The 23358-nt window shown below is 36.8% G+C and overlaps 1 protein-coding gene across 1 annotated transcript; it reads left to right on the plus strand.

Annotated features, from left to right (window-relative positions):
- The first annotated feature begins 847 nt into the window (after positions 1 to 847).
- Positions 848 to 23308, plus strand: fbxo18 (F-box DNA helicase 1). Its single transcript, XM_022671866.2, has 21 exons — positions 848 to 1102; positions 2155 to 2319; positions 3592 to 4184; positions 5317 to 5447; positions 6548 to 6683; positions 6877 to 7067; positions 8084 to 8158; positions 8374 to 8465; positions 8849 to 9017; positions 9970 to 10189; positions 13315 to 13402; positions 14128 to 14214; positions 14744 to 14880; positions 14993 to 15089; positions 15201 to 15364; positions 15928 to 16003; positions 16271 to 16474; positions 17173 to 17295; positions 19194 to 19306; positions 20670 to 20804; positions 21977 to 23308. Exons 1-21 carry the CDS (start codon positions 1084 to 1086, stop codon positions 22142 to 22144), a joined length of 3183 nt encoding a protein of 1060 aa, XP_022527587.2. The 5' UTR covers positions 848 to 1083; the 3' UTR covers positions 22145 to 23308.
- The last annotated feature ends 50 nt before the right edge of the window (positions 23309 to 23358 follow it).

Consider the following 23358-nt stretch of genomic DNA (forward strand, 5'->3'; position numbering starts at 1 on the left):
GTTCAGTAGTTGGATCAGCTGGGTTTAATATGGTAGAAACATACGCTGGTGTTGCGCCGAAAAGACTCCCCTGCCGATCTCTGCAGCTGCACTGTAGCATTAGCTTAAAGCTAACATTTTTCTAATCACAACTCTTAATTAAACGATCTCAAAAGTGAAGTTTAGGAGTAAAATGTACACAGAATAAAACGTACAGGGTTCTGAACATATTTATTTACCACAGAATGTGATAGAGCTTTTTTTAAAAAAGCCCATTCATTTTCCTTACAAGGAAAAAGCCATACGAGGACTACAGATTGACCCACCTCAGTGGTCTATGTGCAAGGGTTGGTTATAATATAGGCTCCTAGGACATATTCAGTTAAAGCATATTTTTAATCATAAAAAGCACAGTTTCGTTAAATAATACTAAGCATATATTTTTTTATTACATCACCAGTAAAAAATTTGCACAGCCAAATAAAGTATACTTTAAAAAAAGTTTTCTAAAATACTAAATGTTTGAAAAAGTAGAAAAAGTATACTTTAATTATTCCGCATATAGTTCAAGTACGCTATTATTTTATTTAAATGCACAACTTTATTACTAGGTCATGGATAAGATCCCCAGTCTTTGCAAAATCTTAGCCTGTACTTAGTACCCTGAGAAGACATTACTGCCATCTAGTGCTTTTACTTGTGCAAAATATATATATATATATATATATATATATATATATAAAAAATCTTGTGTTATTGTTTAAATATGTTTGCTACATATATATTGTCGTTTTACAACACTGGAGTTATTCGTAATTACTTTTAAATAAAAATGTGTTCTTCTGTTTTTAGAAACAGGACTTTTACTGTGAATTTATTGTGGAAATGGACCGGAAGTTTACAAAGCGATAGTCTCACGGTGCGAGAAGCTCCGCAGTGAGGGAGTTTAAAGCGCCCTTTAACTTCGTTTATTTTACTTTAAGAGAATACTTTTCTAAACAGAAACAGCGGACGCATCGATGGGATAACGCGGCGATGCTCACAGGCCCTTTAAACCGGTATTGAGCGTGCAGTGTGCGGACTGTGTGCGGAGTTTATTCAGCCATGGAGTCGGCCTCCAGAGGTGCTTCACTCGCTCACAGATACACAGATACCTGTAGCTACAGGCTGTATTTCTGTATAGCCAACGCTAACCCAGCTAGCGTTCACTCTCTAATAAAACCTCTACAGCAGCTAAACATGCTGCAGTTCTGCCTACATTAGACTGATTTAATGTTTCGTATATTAAATAAATTATCGAGTTAAATGTTTTAAAGTAAGAGAGGTAAAACTAGCTAACCTAGCCTGCTTGCTTGTTTGTGTGTGTATGTATGCTGTTTGTGCTTGCTTATATGTATGTTTGTGTGTGTGGTAAATAGGGCTGCAACTATTAGTCGATATAATCGACAGGGTCGATTAATTAAATTTGTCGACTACAAATTTCATTGTCGACTAATCGTTCATTTATAACAGTCCCGCATAACACAAAGTGTTGATGACAAAAATTCAATGTGAAATGTGTAAATGGATCATATCCAACATAACATATTTAACTTACTCACTGAATATCAGTATTTTGCACATTTAAACAACATCTAGACATTTAAATGCCTTTAAAAGTCATCTTCAGCTGTTTCTATTGGTTTTAGAGATGGAGGAAATGGCAGAAATAATCGGTGACTAATCGACTAATCAAAAAAATAATAATCAAATTAGTCGACCACCAAAATAATCATTAGTTGCAGCCCTAGTGGAAAACGGTTGTATGTTTATTCATTTGAGAGGAAACTATGTATTAAATTGACCAAATAGATTTTTTTATTAAAGGAAAATGTCTTGATTTAAGAGAATGAATTTAAGAAAAGATTTATTAAATTGATAGAATGCCTTGATGAATTGAGTGAAAAGTGTGATAAATTAAGATGAGTAAGAGATAAGATAAGCCTTTGTTAATCACACAATGGGGGAAATTTGCAATGTTTTAGTATTGCAGAGGACAGAACAGAGGTGTCAGGAAATGCACAACAGTAAAATATATAAGATACATATCTTCATTTATATGAAAATGAAGCTTCAGTACAGATCTGTCTATTCATTCTTCTTAATATTATTAATTCTGTTTCTCTGATGATTTAGGAAAGGCCAAACGCAGGCACCTCAGTGCTTCTGAGTGCCACAGTTTGAGCCAAAGCAAAACTGGCAGCCAGTCGATCACCCAGCCTTTCACTGTCAACCTTAACAACGGTGACCCGAATCGTGGGATGCAACCAAGGACTCCCACTAAAAGAAGAAGAAGAAGAGGTATGTGTATGTATGTATATGTGACACACAGTTGGCTAAGTACTTAGTTCAAGAAATTCAACCAGTATCTTTGGCCCCATCCCATTTCTCTTTTGTACCCTTAACCCTTGTTTTAGAGTGTAACAGAGTTACAAGGGGAAGGGTGAAATCATCCCCCTAAGAATCGTGAAAACCCTTCAAGAACCTTATACAGATATAGGTTATAGCAGTGGTATGCAAAAGTTCAGTAACCTAACTGCTGATTAACTATCGTATCATAACTATTGTGATATCAAAAGTCTTCAGAAAGGGGGCAGATTGTGCAGCAGTTAATTATTATTGTCATTACTTAATTCCTCTTTGATGAGGAGCTGAAAATAGCTAGCTACTGAGAAGAACAACTTTTTTTATGCTTGTTATGAACAAAATGGTGGTTATTGTAATTTTTACCAAGAAAAAAATCTTACATTTGGTTCCTTGTGCTGTCATATTGCCAGTAATTTCTCATAGCCCTGAAAGTAATCAAGTACAGTGCTGATGTAACAGAATAGACAGTTACTGTTCTTCAAAAGCTTTTGGCTGATGTTGCCTTGACAGAACTTTGAAAAGGAGAAGTTGGTTGTCTCATGTGAAAATATTGAAATTCTATTGAGCTAAGTCTAAACTAAATCTACCTTAAACCAGTAAACCATTACACTAGGGTTAGCTGACTAAGAAATTAGTCAGACTTTTACAATTAACATGTGCTGTTTGCGTTGTTAGGGTAGCTTAACTCTTCCACTGGGTTTGGTTTGTTTTACACAGTGAAAAATGCAAGTGCACTATAATGCATCACAACGTGCCAGGCAAGAAACCAGATACAGTAAAAAGGTCCTGTGTTCTGAACTAGAGCATATTTCTGTGCAGTTTTATATGGAGCAGCAGCAGGGGTGACATTGTTCACAATGGTCTTAATTATCTGGGTAGTATACCAGGTTAAACTACAACTGAGACCACTTATGGTACTTTCAAGGGTGTTGAGATGCATTGTGTGTTATGTTTTGGTCTGTATCAAAGTATGTTTTCTGTATTCACACCTGGCCAAATAAAACGTATCAAGGGCAGAATCAAACCCTATTTAACATGTAGAATAAAAATCCATAGAAATCTCCCAGTATACATGAAAATACAATTATTCGGCACATTTTTCATGCCTTATCTGATTTTTTTAAATTATTGTTTCAAAAAGTTAATTCATAAGCTTCCCCTGTAGCTTATTTTAATATGGGTTAATATGTTGGTTATGTTTTGCAGCAACAGAAGGCGACAAGCAGCAAAGAGAAATCACCAAATTCTTCGCTTCAACTGGAATCCTCAGTAGCAGCCCTCAGAAAGTTAAAGGTTCGCCTACAGTCAAGACAGAGAATCAGCAGAATGGACATGTCTCACCAAAAGAGGAGGAAGAAGACATTACAATAGACTACTTGGAGGGCATTACTGAAGACATGTTTGGGGATGATGAGGAGTTTGAAATGGGTGTGAGACCTATAAAGAAAGAAAAAATTGAAGAAGAAGAAGAAGAAGAGGAGGAGATGGAGGGGAGGAGGGTGGCAGGCTGTAGCAGTTGGGGGTCTCCTCCAGTGCCATCAGCTTTCAGGTATAGACAGTCCTGTGTTGCTGTAAAGAAGGAGGAAGAAGAGGATGAAGATTACCCAGTGGAAAGCCTCCCTGATGCTCATTACGGGCTGCTGGGATTAAACAGGGGGCTAGTCGTGCCTCAGGGTCACATCCAGGACCTGCCGGAAGAGGTATTGAGTGTGATTTTTGCAAACCTTCCAGCGGAAGATCTCTACCGCCACGTCAGTCTGGTGTGCCATCACTGGAGAGACATGGTCACAGATCCTAAGGTTTGTTCCTTTTATCTAACTGTTAAAAATTAAAAAGTGAGTGAGGACTAATGCACAATCCCATTTCATCCATTGGCCCTACCACTTAGCCCTACCCCTCTCCTTCAACCATAGTTTAAAGTTTCAATGTTTTATGCCCATTTTCTTCATAACTAGCATTAAAAATTGCTAGTAGCTCACTAACAGAGCAAAAACAGCATGTCAGTTTGTTCTTGTTCCGTATTTGTGCAAATATCACATCAGTGTTATATGCTTTGCTCAATTATTCAGAGCTAAGGAACAAATGGTTAGAATTTGTCTATGGAACACCACCAGCAAAGTACAATTGATATAGGTAGGTGTTTGTTCAGAACAGTTCTGTTTACACTAGTTAAAGTAAAAATCCAAAAAATATTTACTTTCTGGACCTGGAAAGGTTTCCATAAGTTTAAATAGGTTTTAAAAGGATCTCCGGTGGATTTTGGAGTTTTACAGAGACTCTAAGAGTAGGTCAGCGGTAAACCTGCACTTAGCAGAGAATTACATGTGTTGTAAAGTAACATATGATATCGCAAAGACTGGTTTCTAAAACGTTTCTAACTTTTGTCCATCTTTCCGGGGTCTCAGTGCTGTTAGCCAATCAGAGACGATATATTGCATATATGACTATTCATGAGCAAGAGATAAAATCCTAACTTTTCAAAACAAAAAACAGCTCAAATGAAATTCATTCATACTAGAGACCACAGAAATGAAAAAACGATGCATTGAGACTTTTAAGGTGGAACAGAAAAATAAAATAAAAGCTAATATAAACTAATTACAGCTCCCATCACAGAGGGATTAAGGAATGAACCACAATAATTAATTGCTGCACCACCTGTCCCCTTTCTGAAGAAATATGATGTCTTAAAATTTGCCAGTTAACCAGCTGCTAGGTTTCTGATCTGTATCCAATTCTCGAAGGGTTGCCCCAATTCTTAGGAGTAGGATAAGAGGATTTCACCCATTACCCTTATACATCTGTTTCAGAAGGTAGGGGTACAAAATAGAAATGGGATTTGGCCTCACTGTACTCTTGTATACTCTTGTATGTATAGCCTATAAACCTGGATGCTTTCTTGAGTAACGCTTGGCCTGTTTTCTGCTCTAGTTTGTGCCGTGGAAAAAGTTGTACTACAGATACGAGAAGCAGGAGGAAACGGCAGTGAGGGAAGTGAAGACCCTCCTTGAGACCAATCGCATTACAAAGTCTGCTGATCTGTGTATACTGAACATGGTGAGGTAAGGCTCAAGGCTCAAGGTGCCCCTCTGAGTCTCTTTAAAGCTCAGCGACTGCACTGTAATGGTTACCTGTCCACGCTCGTGCTTTGTGACGTAGTTTAGGCTTGCTTTTCACGGGAACTTGTGATTAAAAGTGGGATTTTAAGTGTTTGAAGTGTTTTACAGATTCATACACTAAGGTTAGGGCCGTTGCACACCAGAAGAGCCATGTGTGTAGTAGTACTGCACCATGGAGTGAAACGCTGAAGTGAGAGTACCAAAGTGGACATTGTTCATGTTAAGAGCACACTGACAATATTTAATCTGGAAAAAGTGTCTAGATCATTATTCTTCAAGTTCCTTGCGCTGATAAGCTTGTACTCATTCATCACGTATAAGGGGGCATGTAAAGATTTATAACCATTTTGGAACCAATGCCTGGTTAAGTGGGTTCTTTTGAGTGGTTTAAACCTAACTGCTGTTCTGATTTATAATGCTGGTAGGCATTGTAGTTACTAAAATCACATTATCAACTTATCATACAATGAATGGACATGACCTCGATAATTGTAAATATACATAGTGATTTTGTGTCTATTGTTTTTATTGGTATGTTTGTTCACTTATATAACAGTGAACAGTATTTTATTAAAAAAATATATGTTCAAACTTTTTTTTTTAATGTTTCAGTACTTTATTACTTTTGGAAGGCCAACATATAAAAGACAATAGTTTTATCTAACTTTGAAACGTAAAATTGCAATTTTTTTTAGTTTTTGCAGGGGGTGGTTGCAAATATGTGATATGAACCATTTTCATACTGTATATTGATAACACTAATTAAGGCAAGCAGAAGTTTCATAATAGAAGTTTCATAATAAAAACGTACTTTTAACTATTTAAAAAATATAAAAAAAAACTCTAAAACAGGTCAGTTTGACCCATAACAACAGGAGGGTTAAATGTGATTTGGCCCACCCACTTACGGTCTAAATAGATCAGTTTAAGACAGTTCTAAGCTAAATCTAAAACTTTTCAAGCTACTAATGGCTTAAGTAGCTCTAGAAGCTTCATTATATAAAATGACTGTAACTCACAGACTGCTGTGCTTTTTATTGCAGGTACATGTCCCAGTTTAAACACAGCAGACTGGTGAAATTAAAGGATGTCCTGCAGAGTGTGAAAGGCCATCGGCTCTACGTCCAGGCAGAGGCCTGTATAAAGCATAGGTTGCCAGATATGGAGACAGTGGATGGGGTATGTTTTAACACCAGTGCTTGTAAAAATATTTTTTTTTTTACATTTTATGAAATTATAAGCACATTTTAAGTTGAAAAACCACATAATACTTATAGTTAGCTTGACATTGACTTGATAACAACTACATTTGTTTGATATTTGCATGGGAACTCCAACTATTCAGTAAGAACTAAAAATATGTATGTTGTAGGAACCGAATCCATGGTCTGTCATGGCCCTGATGCTGATTCTGGCAGATGGAGTAAAGGATGTCCTGGACCTGGTGGTCCGCTTGCATACGTCTGGATGTCTCCTGTCTCCAGGCGGGGTCTCTGAGTACCTGTGGGCGGTGGCCACCCTGCTGCTCGCCATGAGGAACGCCAACATTACCATCAGTAACAGGTAAAGTCTTCCATTGTCTGCTAAGATGAACACCTGAGGGCTGTGGGAAAGATTTGATGCTTAAAGAGACTTAAAGCAGGACTAAGTGCATATCTTAGGCAGCTGAGTGGCTGTGACTGAGTGTGCATAGAGACATTATTACATAATGGGCAGCCTGGAACTAAAGATATTGTGTATTGTGTAGCAATATTTATTTACTCACCTAAAGGCTTAATGTTTACATTATGAGGCTGCATTGACCTGAATCAGATTTTATTAATTTTACAGAGACACAGACCTGAATTATTTAGGACTGTGGGGAGACGTCAAATACGTTTTTTATTTAATTTAATTTTTTATTTATTTTTTTATTTATTTTTCAAAATCTGATTTGAGACATATATGGTCCCAGATTCAAGTCTATTCAATTCATGGTGATGTGTTGTGAATGTTGGTCAGATTAGGGCTGGGCAATATTGTAAAGTAAAAATAAATGAATAAATAAATAAAATTATCTCTATACTCTTCAAGTTTATGAGTGATTCAAGCTTATGAGTGATAACAGTTTTTAGTTCTTACTTTACAACTTTTTTGTTAAAAAAACAGCACAATTTAAAGGGATGCACAAGCTGTTGCTTCCTTTAGGTTTAATTAAAAAAATGTTTATATATATATATTTATTTATATATATATATATATATATATATATATATATATATATATATATATATATATATTTTTTTTTTTTTTTTTTTTTTTTTTTTTTCTTCTTTTTTTTTTTACATGCAGTTTTATGTGTTTTATATGTGTGTTTCAGTTAGATGGAGGAAAAGTGTTAAATCTGTAAATCACTGCACATAATATTTTTTTACAGGTTATTATTTTTGCATCTTTTTGTCTGCACTCATGCACTTTAGTGCTGTTGGTGATGGAAGCCAAAATGCATATAGTGAAGTCTTTTTACACAATCAGAATCAATTAATGAAACTTGTAATAGAAACACAATCTAAAAGCCCTCTGTCTGATCTCTTTCTAAGGTGGCACTACAATATTTACTATGTGCTGCACCTGATGGAGAATGCAGCGCCAACTCTGAGTCCTGGGGAGGGCAGGTAAGTGGCTATAAATGCAATATTTTTGTTCCAAATCAGATTCAGATGTTTTTTTTTTTTTTTTTTTTTTTAAATAGTTGACCTCAGATGCAGTTGTTTAACTTTAGGTGTATAAAATATAACTTCAGAGATTACCTCTTTTTTGCATAGCATTGTGCCAACTGTGAAAGTGTGATGTGTGATTTTTATTTGATTGCATTCTTCTTTATATTCAGAGAGGTGCCGATTCAGGTCACTCATGAGCAACAGCAAATCCTCAACCATGACATCCAGAGGAACCACGTTGTCAAAATCATGGCCTTTGCCGGTAAGAGCAGTGGCGTTCAAGCTATTTTTGTTCGTCAGTCAGACCAGTAATCAAGCTTGTCACACACAGAATGAGCCAGTACTGAAACCAGTAATGAACCAGTAATTTGCCAGTTTACCATTTTAAACATTGCCACAAATAAGTCTGTATATTTAATGTTTGCAGTTATGGTTCACATAAAGGTTACAGTGTTCCCAGGCACAGACATTTTGTCTCATACAATGTTGATCAAATGAGTGATATCTGTTCGTTGACAATATTTTTCTAAAATGCACTCAATCTGAGACATTACATTCAAGTCAAGCTTTTCTCATTTATAGATTCCATGCCTAAACATAACAACATAATTGTCTTGTTTTTTGATTTGTTGTCTTATGTCGCAGGCACTGGAAAGACCACCACACTTGTGAAGTACGCCCAGCAGAGACCAAACCTGCGCTTTCTCTATGTGTCCTTTAACAAATCAGTGGCAACACAGGCCAACCGCAGCTTCCCTAGCAATGTGGAATGCAGCACCATTCACTCAATGGCCTTCAAAGCTATTGGACACAGGTCAGTAACTAAGGGCGTTTCCACACTGGTAGTTGGATTAAGTTGATGAGTTTTTATTTGGGTTGTTTCTCCCTCTGTTTGGTTTGGTTTCACACAGGCATACTGTAAAAACCTAAACACTCTCCTCTGATTGGTCAGTGCTGTCTGGCGTGGGATTAAAAATTGAGAAAGATGCAAAGATTCTGTGTTACAAAACGAATATCTGTACAGTGTGAAGCTGCTTTAACACAGAACGCAGAAAATTGTCCGCTGCTCTTTTAAACACAGTGTTTTCAATGAGGCTTTGAATAATCATGTCAATTAACTCTGGTTTTTAATCACAGTTTTCATGCATCTTGGCATGTTCTCCTCCACCAGTCTTACACACTGATTTTGGATAACTTAATGCCACTCCTGATGCAAAAAATCAAGCAGTTCAATTTGGTTTGATGGCTTGTGATCATCCATCTTCCTCTTGATTATATTCCAGAGGTTTTCAATTTGGTAAAATCAAAGAAACTCATAATTTTTAAGTGGTCTCTTATTTTTTTTCTTCCAGAGCTGTATATTATTTTCTTGCTTAATATGCAATCTTTGTAGATAATTGATAATACATTTAATATGTGATGACTAAATGAATAAAGAATTATCATCATCATCATCATCATATGGTCCTAAAATTATGACTATATTTCAGGGTATTTTTTTTTATTATAGTATTTTAAAATGTTAGCGTTATTATTGCATATGATAAAATGTAGTGCACCCCTACTCCACACACTGTCCACTTTACTTGCCACTCCGACCCAGCAGGTGGGTGGTGTGGAGGTGGTGTTTAGAATATGGATCACTTTGACAGCAGATTTTGTTTTTAATCTGGTTGATCCTCTGTTTATTTAGTAGTGGCAGGGCTGTTGTGCACTATTTCTTAAATCAGTATTTGGAGTTTCTGAAGGAATGTTCTTATTTTTAGGTACAGAAGGCTGGATAAGCTGGGCAGTAACCTGCAGCCGTTTAACGTGGCCTGGAAGCTGCCCGTGGGCCGTGGAGGTTTCGTCAATGCCAAGGTGGTGACGCAAACCATCAACAACTTCTGTGCCTCCACTGATGAACGCATTGGCACCCAGCATGTCCCGCGTGTGTACAAGAACAACCACGGCCGTGATGAATGCCCAGATGAAACCAAAAAGAAGGTAACACTTTTAGACTTTTATAACCTAATGATGCAGTGTATGTTTTGGTATTTTCAGGGGTGATAGCGTTCCGGCGCCACGCCGGAAATCCGGCGTAGCTTGGCTCTATAAAAAAAAATATATATATAAATAATAAAAAAAAAAAAATAAATAGAGCCGGTTCAGGTATTAAGTCCCGCCTCTCAGTAGAAACAGCCAATCAGCTTGCTGTTTTTGCGGCGCGCGGAGGAGCGGGGGAAGCCCCTCCCTTGCTGTGAGATTTAGCAGCGGGATCGGACGCAGCAGCTTCAGCTGATTTAAAAACAGATCTGGATATACGGAGATTTTTCTAAAAAAAAGATAACGGTAGGCTAAACACGTAAACTGTGATGATATGTTTCTGATAGCTGGTTAAAATACACTTCTTGTATCAGCACACAGTTTAAACCCACTGTGATTAATAAACTGCAGCTGTGTTAGTGAGTTAGCTTGAGTTTGGAATTAGCTAGATAGGGAGTCAAGGTTTTAGAAAATAAATAAACTATATATGTAATGTTCAACTTGCCCTGTACCTGATCAGCTAATCACTATTTCACATATTTCACTGTTGTTATTAGTTTAGGATTACAGGAGAAAATGAATATAGCTAATTAGCTAGAAGCCAGATGTAGTGGATAGTCAGAATTTAGTACAGTACTTTATGTTTGTAGTTTAAAGCAGTTTCTTAACCCTGATCACTGAACTAAAATTGTGTTTTCCACCTGATCTTCATTTCACCTAGATTTTCACCTGATCTTGATTTTCACCTAGAGTGACAGCTGTCACAGTGAAAATGAAGCGGAGTTATGAAAGTGGTTGTGCTAAACGAAAGAAACGGGCAGAGAGCAAAAGAATCGCAGATGCACTGCCAAAATTCACCTCCTTTTTTACACCTCCTGAACCGATCAGTGTTTTTGGGGCCGATTCCGATCGCCGGTCGTCTTTCACCACGATGGGCCGATCGCCGATACCGATCTTGGGCGGGGCCAAATGCCACATTAATGCCACACAGGTGCCTGGCAAACCTGGCTGGTACCGATTCCCCTAATTACATCCACACCAAAGCAAACACTGGTAATTTACGCTGCTAGTAAATAAACATGAATGTTACTGACCAAAATAAACGCTTTTTAGGAGAGATATAAGTTCAAAATCAGTTTTAATGACGTTAAATAAACATCACTGTGACAGCGCTAGTCGCAGTTTCACCGCAGTAAAGGACGAGGAGGTGAATCACTTATCTAACCAGCCTTTACTGATTTCTGCTCCAATAACCCTTTCAATAACCTCCAATAGCCTTTAATAGTCTTCAGTAGCCTTCAACAGTCTAACCTTGCAGCCGTGGTGTGTCCACTAAACTCCGTAGTTATAAACATCATGAGGTTAGCAGCGCGCTAACTGACCTGTTTATAATGTAATCCGAGCAGTGCCTCCGTGACAACTGCTGCTGTTAGCTGCTTTGGCTGAAAGGTGAACTGTAGAGAGCTGTATTATCCGTTTTTAAAACCTTTTCCTACACAGATGAACTTTAAAAAAAACGTGTAAAAAAAAACGCTCCAGACTGGCTGAGCTGAGCTCTGTAGCCCGTGGCTGGGCTGTAGCTGTGACTGAGTGAAGAGAGCGGGGCTTGTGCTGCTGCTGCAGCTCCCACTAGTGGTTGGATGAGGAACTGCAGCTTCTTGTAAGTGAGCAGTTTCACCGGTTTCACCAGTTTCATCCACACACAGCTCTGATAAACTGCTTAACCCTGAATCAGATCGGCTAAAATCATAAGAATATCTGCAGAACAGTGTTAATATGCAGAAGAATATATAGAACAGTGTTAATATGCAGAAGAATATATAGAACAGTGTTAATATGCAGTAGAATATGCAGGATCAGGGTTGAGAAACACTGCTGTAATGTGACTTCTGTTCATTTGTAGTTCACAGTAAGACCACATGTCCTGACGTTTATAAAAATCTCTATGAAACATAAAGTTACATTATTTTACACAAGGACACCATCTTAAGAAGAGCTCTCAGTATAAAAAAAAATAAAAGTGCACTTTTTTTTTTACAAGAGTGGAGAAAATGTAAATATGAAAATGAAAACGTTATCTAAAATGTGTCACTTGACAATAAGGTTATACACAGACTATTAAATGTTTGAATAATGTGTCAACATTTATGCCTATGTTACATCACATATGCAGTCTGTTGTCCCCCCCCAACAACCCCCCCCCCCCCCCCACCCTTCCTCACCCTGTTGGAACAGGAAAAAAAAGTTCAGGCTCAGGATTTTTTTTCACTATCACCCCTGTATTTTATTAGTATTAGGTTCTATGCTTATTCATAGAATAAGCTTATTCTTCTAGGACCTCACATTTTGGATTGTCTGGACCACAACACTAAATTTTGCTCTATAAGGGCCTGGTGTCCTCTTATGAGGCCATTACACTGTCACCTAGTGGTTGATGTTAGTTTTTATTTTGTTCAGAAATGTAAATAAACAGTAAATACAGTAAATGTTATTTTTTTTACCTTGTGTTTGTGTTGAAACAGCACTTTAAATGGGCCATATTGCTCAAAGGGGCTCATCTATCTATCTATCTATCTATCTATCTATCTATCTATCTATCTATCTATCTATCTATCTATCTATCTATCTATCTATCTCTCTATCTCTCTATCTCTCTCTCTATTGTTTCTACTTTTGTTTTGTATTCAGACAAAAAATGCTGCTGTGTTCAGGCACAAAATAATTGCAACTAACTGCGACTTCATTGTGTTCTATCGAAATAATATAAAACTAAAGTCCTCATAAGTGGACATATTTTGAGTCTTAGGAGGTTAAAGTCACATATTAAATTCTAATAAACATTAATAAGCATTTAACAGTGAGCAACAAAATATATTTCTCTATGGGGAAAATATTATATTTAATGATTTTTACAAATTACAGAAGTAAAAATGCTTTAGTTGTTCTACAGACAGAAGACTTTTTGTTAATCAGGGAAGCCGCGTTGCTGCAGACATAGTGGGAAATTGGGTTAAGGTGGGTGGGTGGATGTAGTGAGTAGTAAAGTGCAGCTTTTGTGACCTTCAGTGGTTTCTGCCTCTTTCCAGCTGTTTGTAAGTGATGCACAAGACATCTGGAGGAAAATGATCGAGATGGAGCCCACCAAGGAAATGGCCCACCACATGACTCATGATGGTAGGCTTAGTACAATTTATTATATACAGTCATATGCAGAAGTTTGAACTCCCCTGATTAAATGGGGCAAACTAACCAAATCTGAGTTTGTGATGTTACCAAATTGAAAACCTCTAGAATATAATGAATGATCACAAGCCATCAAACCAAGCTGAACTGCTTGAATTTTTGCACCAGGAGTGTCATAAAGTTATCCAAAAGCAGTGTGTAAGACTGGTGGAGGAGAACATGCCAAGGTGCATGAAACTTGTGATTAAAAACCAGGGTTATTCCACCAAATATTGATTTCTGAACTTTATGAATATAAATTAGTTTTCTTTGCATTTGAGGTCTGAAAGCTCTGCATCTTTTTTGTTATTTCATTTCTCATTTTCTGCAAATAAATGCTCTAAATAACAATGTTTTTTTTCCTGTAGTTTATGTAATAAAACAACAATGTTCATTTTATTCAACATATATAGGACATAAATGGCAAAATCAGCGAAACTGATTCAAAATCAGCAGTAATCTCTTATTTTTTTTCCAGAGCTGTATATTAAATCCTAGATATGTAAATTTCAGCATATTTTTGAAAACTTTTTTTTTTATTAAACATTTGCTTGTTTTTTTTTTTTTTTACTTTAAACCATACTTAGGGTTGTCCCAGTTTGGCCTTTTCTTTTTTTAAATAAATACAGCAGAACGTATAAATTGTGGGTATATGTAATGTGATTCTGTATCTGCAGGATATCTCAAACTGTGGCAGATGCAGAGGCCTGTGCTGAATGGCTATGATGTAATCTTCATTGACGAGGCTCAAGACTGCACTCCAGGTACAGCGCCCCCTACTTCACTCTGTTTTTTTTTTGTTTGTTTTTTTAAGTCTCCTTTGCCCCATCCACACAAATATCTGCATATTTAAAAATTTATTGTCTGTTTTGGCCTCCTGTCCACATGAAAACACAGTTTTCATCACTCTGTCTTTCTATAAAAGGGCTGATTTGAGAAGACATGCATGTTTCTGTCTGAATATCAAGCCCCTTCCGACTGTCTATATACTGGGGCATTTGATTACAGAGATTACAGCATATATATAAATCTCCTGTTCTGTTAGATTTAGATTGTAAAAGTTTGTGACTTGTATAGTACACTTCAGAGGAAGTCGTGTAAGTTTAGTATCAACCTGCTGTGTTTTCTTCTTTCTTTTTGGTGTTCAGATTTTTTTTCATGAGAAATCTCTATTTAAAGATATCCAGAAACATGTGGGCAAGGCCTATGTGAATGTTAGCCAAATCCGGTCTGAGCAAAACACCTGATTTGAGCTTGAAATGTGTAATTTGTCTTTTTTTCTTCTTCCTTCAGTCATCATGGACATCATTCTTTCCCAGACCTGTGGGAAAATCCTAGTTGGAGATCCCCATCAGCAGATCTACACTTTCAGAGGGGCTGTTAATGCATTATTTGCTGTTCCACACACACACCTTTACTACCTAACCCAGGTAAAAACACAAAAATACACACTGCATTACTGTTTAAGACAAAATAATAAAAACATTTGAACATTTGAAATTCTTCTGTTCTTTTCTTAAACATATTTTTTGGCTTTTGTAGAGTTTCAGGTTTGGCTCTGAGATTGCTTACGTTGGTGCCACAATACTGGATGTTTGCAAAAAAGTGAAGAAGATCTTGGTTGGTGGACGGCAGGAGGGTAGGTATTGTGTAAGCTGGTTATGAAATGTATATAATAATATCTAGGAATGTTGGATTGCATGTGAAATTGATGGTTGTGTGTATTGTATATGTATGTGTGATTCTTCAGGGAGTGTAAGAGGAGAGGACAAAGAGACTCTGGAGTCTGTAAAACTGGGTGCGAAGCAGGTCACAGGGAAAGTTTCTATTTTGTGTCGATGTAACGTCACCGTCTTCAGTGAGGCAGTGCGTCTAACTGATGCCAACCCAAGCTGCAAGATCCACATTGTTGGAGTGAGTTAATTAAATTAGTCTGTTGAGCAAACATGCAGCCCTGGAAAAGAAATATAAGATACCACCTAAAAATGATGAGTTTCTTTGATTTAACCAAATTGAAAACCTCTGGAATATAACCAAGAGGTCCTTGAATTTTTGCACCAGGAGTAAAGGCATAAAGTTATCCAAAAGCAGTGTGTAAGAATGGTGGAGGAGAACATGCCAAGATGCATGAAAACTGTGATTTAAAAACCAGGGTTATTCCACCACATATTGATTTCTGAACAGGATCTTTTTTGTTATTTCAGCCATTTCTCATTTTCTGCAAATAAATGCTCTAAATAAAAATATTTTGTATTTGGAATTTGGGAGAAATGTTGTCCGTAGTTTTTATTATAGAATAAAACAACAATGTTCATTTTACTCAAACATATAGCTATAAATAGCAAAATCAGAGAAACTGATTAAGAAACTGAAGTGATCTCTTAATTATTTCCAGGGCTGTATGAGTTATCAATAAAAAAAATGAAATATGTGCACTATTATTTGGATTGATTTTAGATTCATTCCTTGTGTTTCAGGGTGTTGATAATTTTGGGCTGAAGAAAATCCTGGATATCTGGGTTCTGATGCAGCCAGAAGCCAAACGCAGGAGTGGTTAGTTATGTTTTAAAGTTTTTTAGATGTACCAGTTAGGGCAGCAGTTTAAAGAGGCAGTGGTTGGCTTCACATGTTCTTTTCTTCACCGTCCTAGTGTTGAGGCATTGCTGTTTCTAGGGGAAGTTCATATGAATAGGAAAGAAAATAGGGTAAAATTGGGAGTACATTTTAAAAATGTGTTTTTATAGTATCACAAATTATTTATCATATGTTTAATTGCCATGCGACACCATTATAAACCTTAAGTTTGGGCTTTATTCACAGAAAACCTCATGATTAGGGATGGGTTCATCCGTTCATTCTGTAAGGACAAGCTGGGCGGTTACGCAGGCCTGAAGAAGTATGCCTTAAACGCAGAAGACCGCGAGCTGGAGGCCAAACTGTCTGTGGTGGAGAAATTCAACGCACGCATTCCCGAACTGGTGGAGCGCATCTATAACTGTGCTCAAAAAAACCCACAGTTTGCAGGTCAGTCCCAGAGGAAAAAGATCCATATGATGAATGTGTGGTAATAATGGTGATAAACTGCACTGTAGCTGCACCCACTTCCATCCCCAAGTCCCATTTTCACACCATGGGTTGCCAGGTATAGACAGTAGTACTTGCAGAATGTGCAGTAGCCATAGAAATGAGTGAATTGGCATTTTTTTCCCTGCTGAACAGGTAATCAGTAAGCTTCATTAAGGTTGCTACCTATAGCTAGGTAATTTCCTATCATCGCTAGCATAGTAGAGACAGGAATTTTAAACAATGAAACCTATATATATATATATATATATATACTGATATTCACAGTTTCAGAGTAAGACTCGTCCATGCTTGCCACTGTGTGTCAATTTGAAAACTAATTTGATCCTCACATCTGTGGATTAGTGGATGAGACAGAAAACTCTATCCAGTGTTTGGAAATAAGACACACAATCACTCGCATTTATTAGTGATTGTTCCTTTAATATCAGTTTGTTGTTCAGCTTCTTCGCATCCATCAGCACAGTGGAGTTTGAGGTACAGAGCTGTTTGTTTTAAAATATTCTAAAAAAAAAAAGATGTACATTTCAAGTTGTATAACATTGATTTCTGTGATAGTTTTGGGTTAAATTTAAAGTAATATAAGTATTATATTGAAAAATGCTTGAATTAATCTCCCTCACTGATTGGCCTTACAGATTATATCCTGGGAACGGTGCATAAAGCCAAGGGGCTGGAATTTGACACAGTGGTTGTGACGGACGACTTCATGAAAGTGCCTTGTGCCCGACACAACCTGCAGAGAATGAATATAAACCCAGGTTAGTACTGTTTTTATCTGTGCTTACATTGTGGTGTGTGTTAGTGCTGGGTGGTATACCGGTTCATATAGTATACCGGTGGGGAATTTAGAACTGGTATGCATTTTTCGTAGAAGTGCACAGTGTAGCGCGCCCCCAAAGAAGCCGGTACAGCTTGTTAGAAACTCTAACCAGTTAGCATCACAAGCTAACATACTGCAGTGACTGGAGTGAGAGGAATGGAATTGCACAATAGATCCACAGTGCAGAGAAAAGTTCCTCTCGTCACCCAGGTCCTGAGTCATTTATTCAGCCCAAGAGATAAAACTCTGGATACGAGGAAATAATTATAACCCTTTTAAAAAATGTCAAACTGTAGCTTAAAGCATAATCTTAAGGCACACTGAATTAAATATATTTGTTCATTTGTTTATTTGATTTTAATACTGAAATACCTCTAATTGCTTCAGAAAAGCATTATAAATTGATTTTAAACTTGTGTCTGACTTCTGCAATAGAGCTTTTGAAAAGTTAATTTTTTTTAATACTTAAACATTGAGTATTTTAGGTCCATTTATAGTGTTTATGGAACTATATAAAAAGGAAGTTGTGTTAAAGTTGTTGGCATATCTCTTTCTAAGGTCTACTGTTTATAATAAAGTCTGATTTCTTTATATATTATATATTTTTGTGGGAAAAAGTAAACTAAATCGTAAACAAAGTCTTGTTGTTTTATATTATATGTGCTTCAATATACATTTTTTGTTCAAAAGTACATTATATGTACTTCAGTGATATACATTTTTGGTCATAACGCCCAGCACTAGTGTGTGTACTATAGACCACTGCCTCAGTAATTAATTTGAGGCTGAATTGCGTTTCTGTGTACGTGGGTCTGCCAACACAAGTGGACATCATGCACAGATGTTTGCAGAGCAGTCTGCCTGCATACTTTAATGTACTGTGTGCACTAGAGGGCAGTGTCCAAATTAGAAATTAGAATTGAACTAGTTTTAGTGTGGGTTCTGTCACCTGGTGACTGGTCCCCTTGCTAAGCAGTATGTTAATGTCTTGCAAAAACCTTGTACCTCCAATATGGAGACTTTACAAGAGAAAAAAAATAAACACTTCAAAGTAAGGGTAACAATTAACTAAACTTACATCAGAAGTAAACTTAATGTTAAATCAATGTCTTAACTAATTATTAATTAATACTACTTAAGACGTTATTATACATTACTAAACTTGAATGTTTGTACATAATAAAGAGTTGAGACCTTAAGAAATGTGGTAATGATTAATAATGTATAAACTAGTTTCAGTAATAATTAGTTGAGACATTCTGTTATAATTACTGTTAAAAATGTACCCTTATTGTATTTGCTTTCAGTGGAAGTCAAAGGAAGAGGATTTAATTTCTAAGTTATTTTGGAGCACTTCTATTGGTCCATTTATCAGGAAATTATGACACAGGATAAAAACAACTGTCAAATTTGCTGGATTCATACATTCACAGAGATTTTAGATTTGTGTATGATGTGGCCTCAGTGAGCTATATTTAAATAAAAATCCCTGCTTTGTTAGTCATACATTTTTGTTTGAGGTTTTACATGATTTATTGATTGAAATGATCAAAACTGAAGTGGCCTAAAAGTTTAAAAATGTCCAAGTATCCTTCTTTTCCTTCACGTCAGATGAATCCAGATGTAAAGTGACTATAAATCTGGACTTTCCGTAACTGCAAAAGACAGATGTAGGCATTGGCTGACTGTAGCACCCTTTTTATTTGTCAGTGCTTCTGTGTCCAGGACACTGATTCCAGTGTGTAGCCTGTGATTTGTGATTTTATTTATGCTTTTGTGTGAAGGAACATGTATGATCTTCCTGTAAGTGCAGTATTCTGTCGTCTGTCTCTGTAGGTATAAGGAACGTTCATGCTGATGAATGGAACCTGCTGTACGTGGCTGTGACTCGAGCCAAGAAAACGCTTTACATCACCAAGAGTGTTTGCAACATTCTTACTCTTGCAGGAGTGAGTTCCCCTTTTTCTCTCTCAGGCTTAAGGCCCTTTCACACAGACTGTATTTTTTCAGGATAGAATACAATTAATGTGAGACTGATATATTTGTTGTCCTCTGTGCTTTGTAAACAGGGCTAGAAATTCAAAAGATCTGATAAATTTCCACTCTTACATTTTTTTTCTGCTCCCTGTCTGCTTTTGCTGTCTTTAATTTACTTTCTCCACATAAGTGCTAATAAGTAAGGAAAGCTATAGTTTTAGGTCTTTGTGGACACAAACAGAATATGATGCACCTAGGCAAACAAAGAACTCCTCTGAGTTGAAGAGCTGTTCTGCCGTTGCCTTGATGCGTATTTGACTGCTATACAACCGTGACTACTGAGCTTTGATTGGTTAGCCTGGTTTTAACACATTTACTTATTGCAGAAATTGGAGCAGACTCTGACTGAAAAATGTATGCTGTGGTACAGTCCATCAGTTTAGCATTATTACTAAACGTCTGTTCATTTTTAAACATTGATAAGTTCTTTTTTTTCTCTGCAAAAATTTTACTCATTATAGAATGACATTTACCATATTTTTATTTTCAAATAAAATCCTTTCCTTTTTATTAAAAATCGCCAGTTCGCCTTTTATTACAGTGCGCCTTATGTATGAATGTAGCGAGTTTTAGTTTCGTTCTCCACCACCGAGGCTGGAGCAATATTAGCAATAATCCCTAATCATGATTTTCTTGTTCTAAGATGAGTATTATCAGCCTGTAGCTTGCTCCTAACCTCAGCTAGCACTGCTGGAGCAGCATTAGCATTAGCCGGTAATCGTGCTAGCCTTTTTGTTGTTCAGAGCTGTGTTAAATCAAGCTACATGGGACAAACCATTAGCTAATATCGCCCTGGCTTACCAGAACACTCAGGTACACTCAGGTGTAGCGCTAAGTGGTGGCATTAGTTGCTGACCCGTAGTAGTTAGCCACTAATGCTAATGCTCCAGCCTTGATGCTGAAGAAATTCAGGAATCTAAGCTTAAGTGCTGGAAGTGCTTTACTACCCCAAATAAACATTTTTTAGGAGAGAAATCTGTGTAGATTAATATTCAGCACTTGTTTGACTTTGAAAAATCGTTTTGTTTATTTAGAATTTTTTTGTTGAATTAGCAGTTCCTTATAGTGTCTTTTAAAATGCACCTTATAATCCGGTTTGCTTTATATATGAAAATAGACCAGAAAATAGGCGTTCATTGATAGTGCGCTTTATAATCCCATGCACCTTATAGTGCGGAATATACTGTAGTCAGTTCTGATCAAATCATGCCATTCTGGAAGTTCTCAGTGCAGTTTCTTCATTATTTTTAAACTGTCTTTCTCTTTGTGTTTTAGGAATACTGCCTGAGGTCTGAGATGAGCAGCACTATTTTGAATAAGAACGAGTATGTCCGATGCAGTACCAGAGAGTGCCTCAACCACATCACCAAGGAGTCTCCCCTCAGCATATGCAAGATGCCTGTCAGACATGTAGGTTTCTGGTGTTAAAAATACTCCACACATGCACAGTAATCCAGAGCTTTTCCAGCCAGACTTTACCTGACCAGACTGTATATGTCAACATAAATGCCTTTTCAGCTCTTCCAGACATTACCTGGACTTTATTTCATCTGCACTCTAGTATAAAGTCCAGGTAAAGCCCCTGAGTAAAAGGAGCGAGCAATAAATTCTTGAAAAAGTGTCTAATATCCCACAATGCTGATCCTTGTCTCAACAATGCATAACACTTCCGTTATAGATAATTGTGTTCGGTATATGTGTGAAAGAGCAGCTCTGGATTATGTCTGGACCTGATTTTCCAGACATTTTCCAGTAGGGGTGTGACGAGACACTAATATCACGAGACGAGTCGAGACACGATACTGGGTTTACGAGAACGAGACGAGACGAGATTTAAAAATAAAATTTGAAAGAAAATGTCAAAAATGAAAAATGAGTTTTATTTGACAAAATGATGTAACGCAAACTTAACAGACTGGTTTCTCTCACACATTGTTTCTATAAGAAATAGAAATAAGAATAAGTAAAAATAAAAATAAAACTTTTCTAGATCTTATATAGTGCAAACAATAAGTGCAAACCACAACCAGTCATATTAAGACTATAGTTTGTGGTTTTTCTCCTAAATCTCTTGTAATTTAACTATTCATAACCATAACCAGTCATATTAAGACTATGCTTGAAGTGTAAACAGAGACAGAACATTTTTTAAATACAGTACAGAGCTAAGGGATTAGTACCACTGCCTATGAAACAGTCACGTGTAGGATTTACTTACAGTATTTACACATGGTCTGTGTCTTGTTGGTCACTCTGTTACCGTTTATTGTTTCCACTGAAAAGCCAAAATGCAGCCAGATATACAACTTAAAAGTAGCAGAAGCATCTTCTATGCCAGGGGTAATTCAGTATGGTCCAGTTAGAGAAAATTTCGACAGGCCAAGGTCCGGACCGATTGTTAACTTGTGTTATAATTATCACGCCCGTTCTCGTTTTTCCATTTAAGCCTGACGAGAAATATCGTCACGTGCCACAAGATCTCTTCACACCCCTTTTTCCAGTCTTTGTATGAGAAAAGGGTTTGTGTGTTTATACTGCTTTTCTTTAGAGATGATTAATGTAGATATTTCCATGTGTTTCAGATGGACAGCGTGGAGGAGGGTGGTGTTCTCTGTGCCACTTGTGTGGAACAGCGTGTTGGACCTGTAGCCTTTCTGCTTTCTCCTCCTGAGAAGGTCAAGGCCATGTATTACGCAGAAGAGCGGCTTGAACTGCCTATTAACATCTCCATGCTGCTGGCCCTCCTCTAAGAGCACACTGAGGAAGCATACTAATGTTAAACTTTTAATGTTTTTTTTTTTTTTTTTTTTACTGTGTATAGTGATTTTGTGTATATTTAAATATAGATGTTGAGTTTAATTTGAGGGTGTTGCCTGGAGGTGCTGGTTAATTCTGAGGCAGCTGGGTACATTGAGTTTGTTTCCAGTAATGATAATATCATTTATTTTATAAACATTATCCCTTGTCCACATATCCATATAGTTTTAAAATAAAGATTTCCCTCCTTCTGTTTTTGAAAACATTTATATTGACAAAGAAACAAACATGCTTGCAGGAGCATGCTAGACCTCTAGAGGCAGTAAAAGAGAAACATCAGCACTAACAAAAATAAACAAAATTCTTAATTTTTAATTTACAGATACATGTACACCCACCCATACTCCTTACATGATGCAGTAATGTCACTGTTGTAGTTGGAGAGGCTGTTGGCTTAATGGCAGCTTTAATGGCAGCACGTTTATTCAGTATGTCCTTCAGTAGCCCACTCAGTGTGTTACGTTATTATATAAAAATAGTGTTTTAACATTTCTAATTCAGTTTACTGTCTTATAGGAAAGGGTTACTTGGAACCAGGCCATGTGCTTTGTGTAATTCTGTGTATATATACTGTTTTGTGAACCATTCCTGTGAAAATGTGTGTTTAAAGGTTATTATTAATGTCTCTGAACGGTAAAAATACTAAATATATCTTGCAGTACCACTGCAGATAAACATTAATATTAGCATTGGAACTATTATATTCCTGCCTATTCTTACAGTAGGCTGAGACTGTTATCCCAGTTTTACATCATTCGACAGTATCATCAGCCTGGTTCCAACATATCTCATATCTCATGTTTATCATTATAAAGCTACAGACTGCTGTGTAGACATGTGCCATGGCTTCAGGCAAATGGTCAGGGCTACTCTGAAAACGGACATCATAATCCAATGGACATTTTAGTTGTTATTGCCAGTCAGTGTAATGGCTGAGCCTTCGTTTGCACTAAACACTTTGCACAGTGTAGATACGGCTTCTTTGTTTTGTTAATGTGTGTTTTTTTAAACTTTGAGAAAATATATAAAGACATTCTAATGGAGGACGAGATACTAAATGTACAGTATGAGTAAAGATTGTTTTACTCAACTTAAAACGTGATTTCATTGATTTGTTTATTTGTTCATCATTTCTTTACTTGTTTTT

The sequence above is a fragment of the Astyanax mexicanus genome, chromosome 2 (genome assembly GCF_023375975.1).
Source record: "Astyanax mexicanus isolate ESR-SI-001 chromosome 2, AstMex3_surface, whole genome shotgun sequence".
NCBI classification, from domain to species: Eukaryota; Metazoa; Chordata; class Actinopteri; order Characiformes; family Acestrorhamphidae; genus Astyanax; species Astyanax mexicanus.

Excerpts from the sequence above, each read along its gene's own strand:
- fbxo18 (XM_022671866.2), top strand. Across the intron at positions 5,448-6,547 it reads TGTATACTGAACATGGTGAG|GTACATGTCCCAGTTTAAAC; the intron begins GTAAGGCTCAAG and ends TTTTTATTGCAG. Across the intron at positions 6,684-6,876 it reads ATATGGAGACAGTGGATGGG|GAACCGAATCCATGGTCTGT; the intron begins GTATGTTTTAAC and ends TGTATGTTGTAG.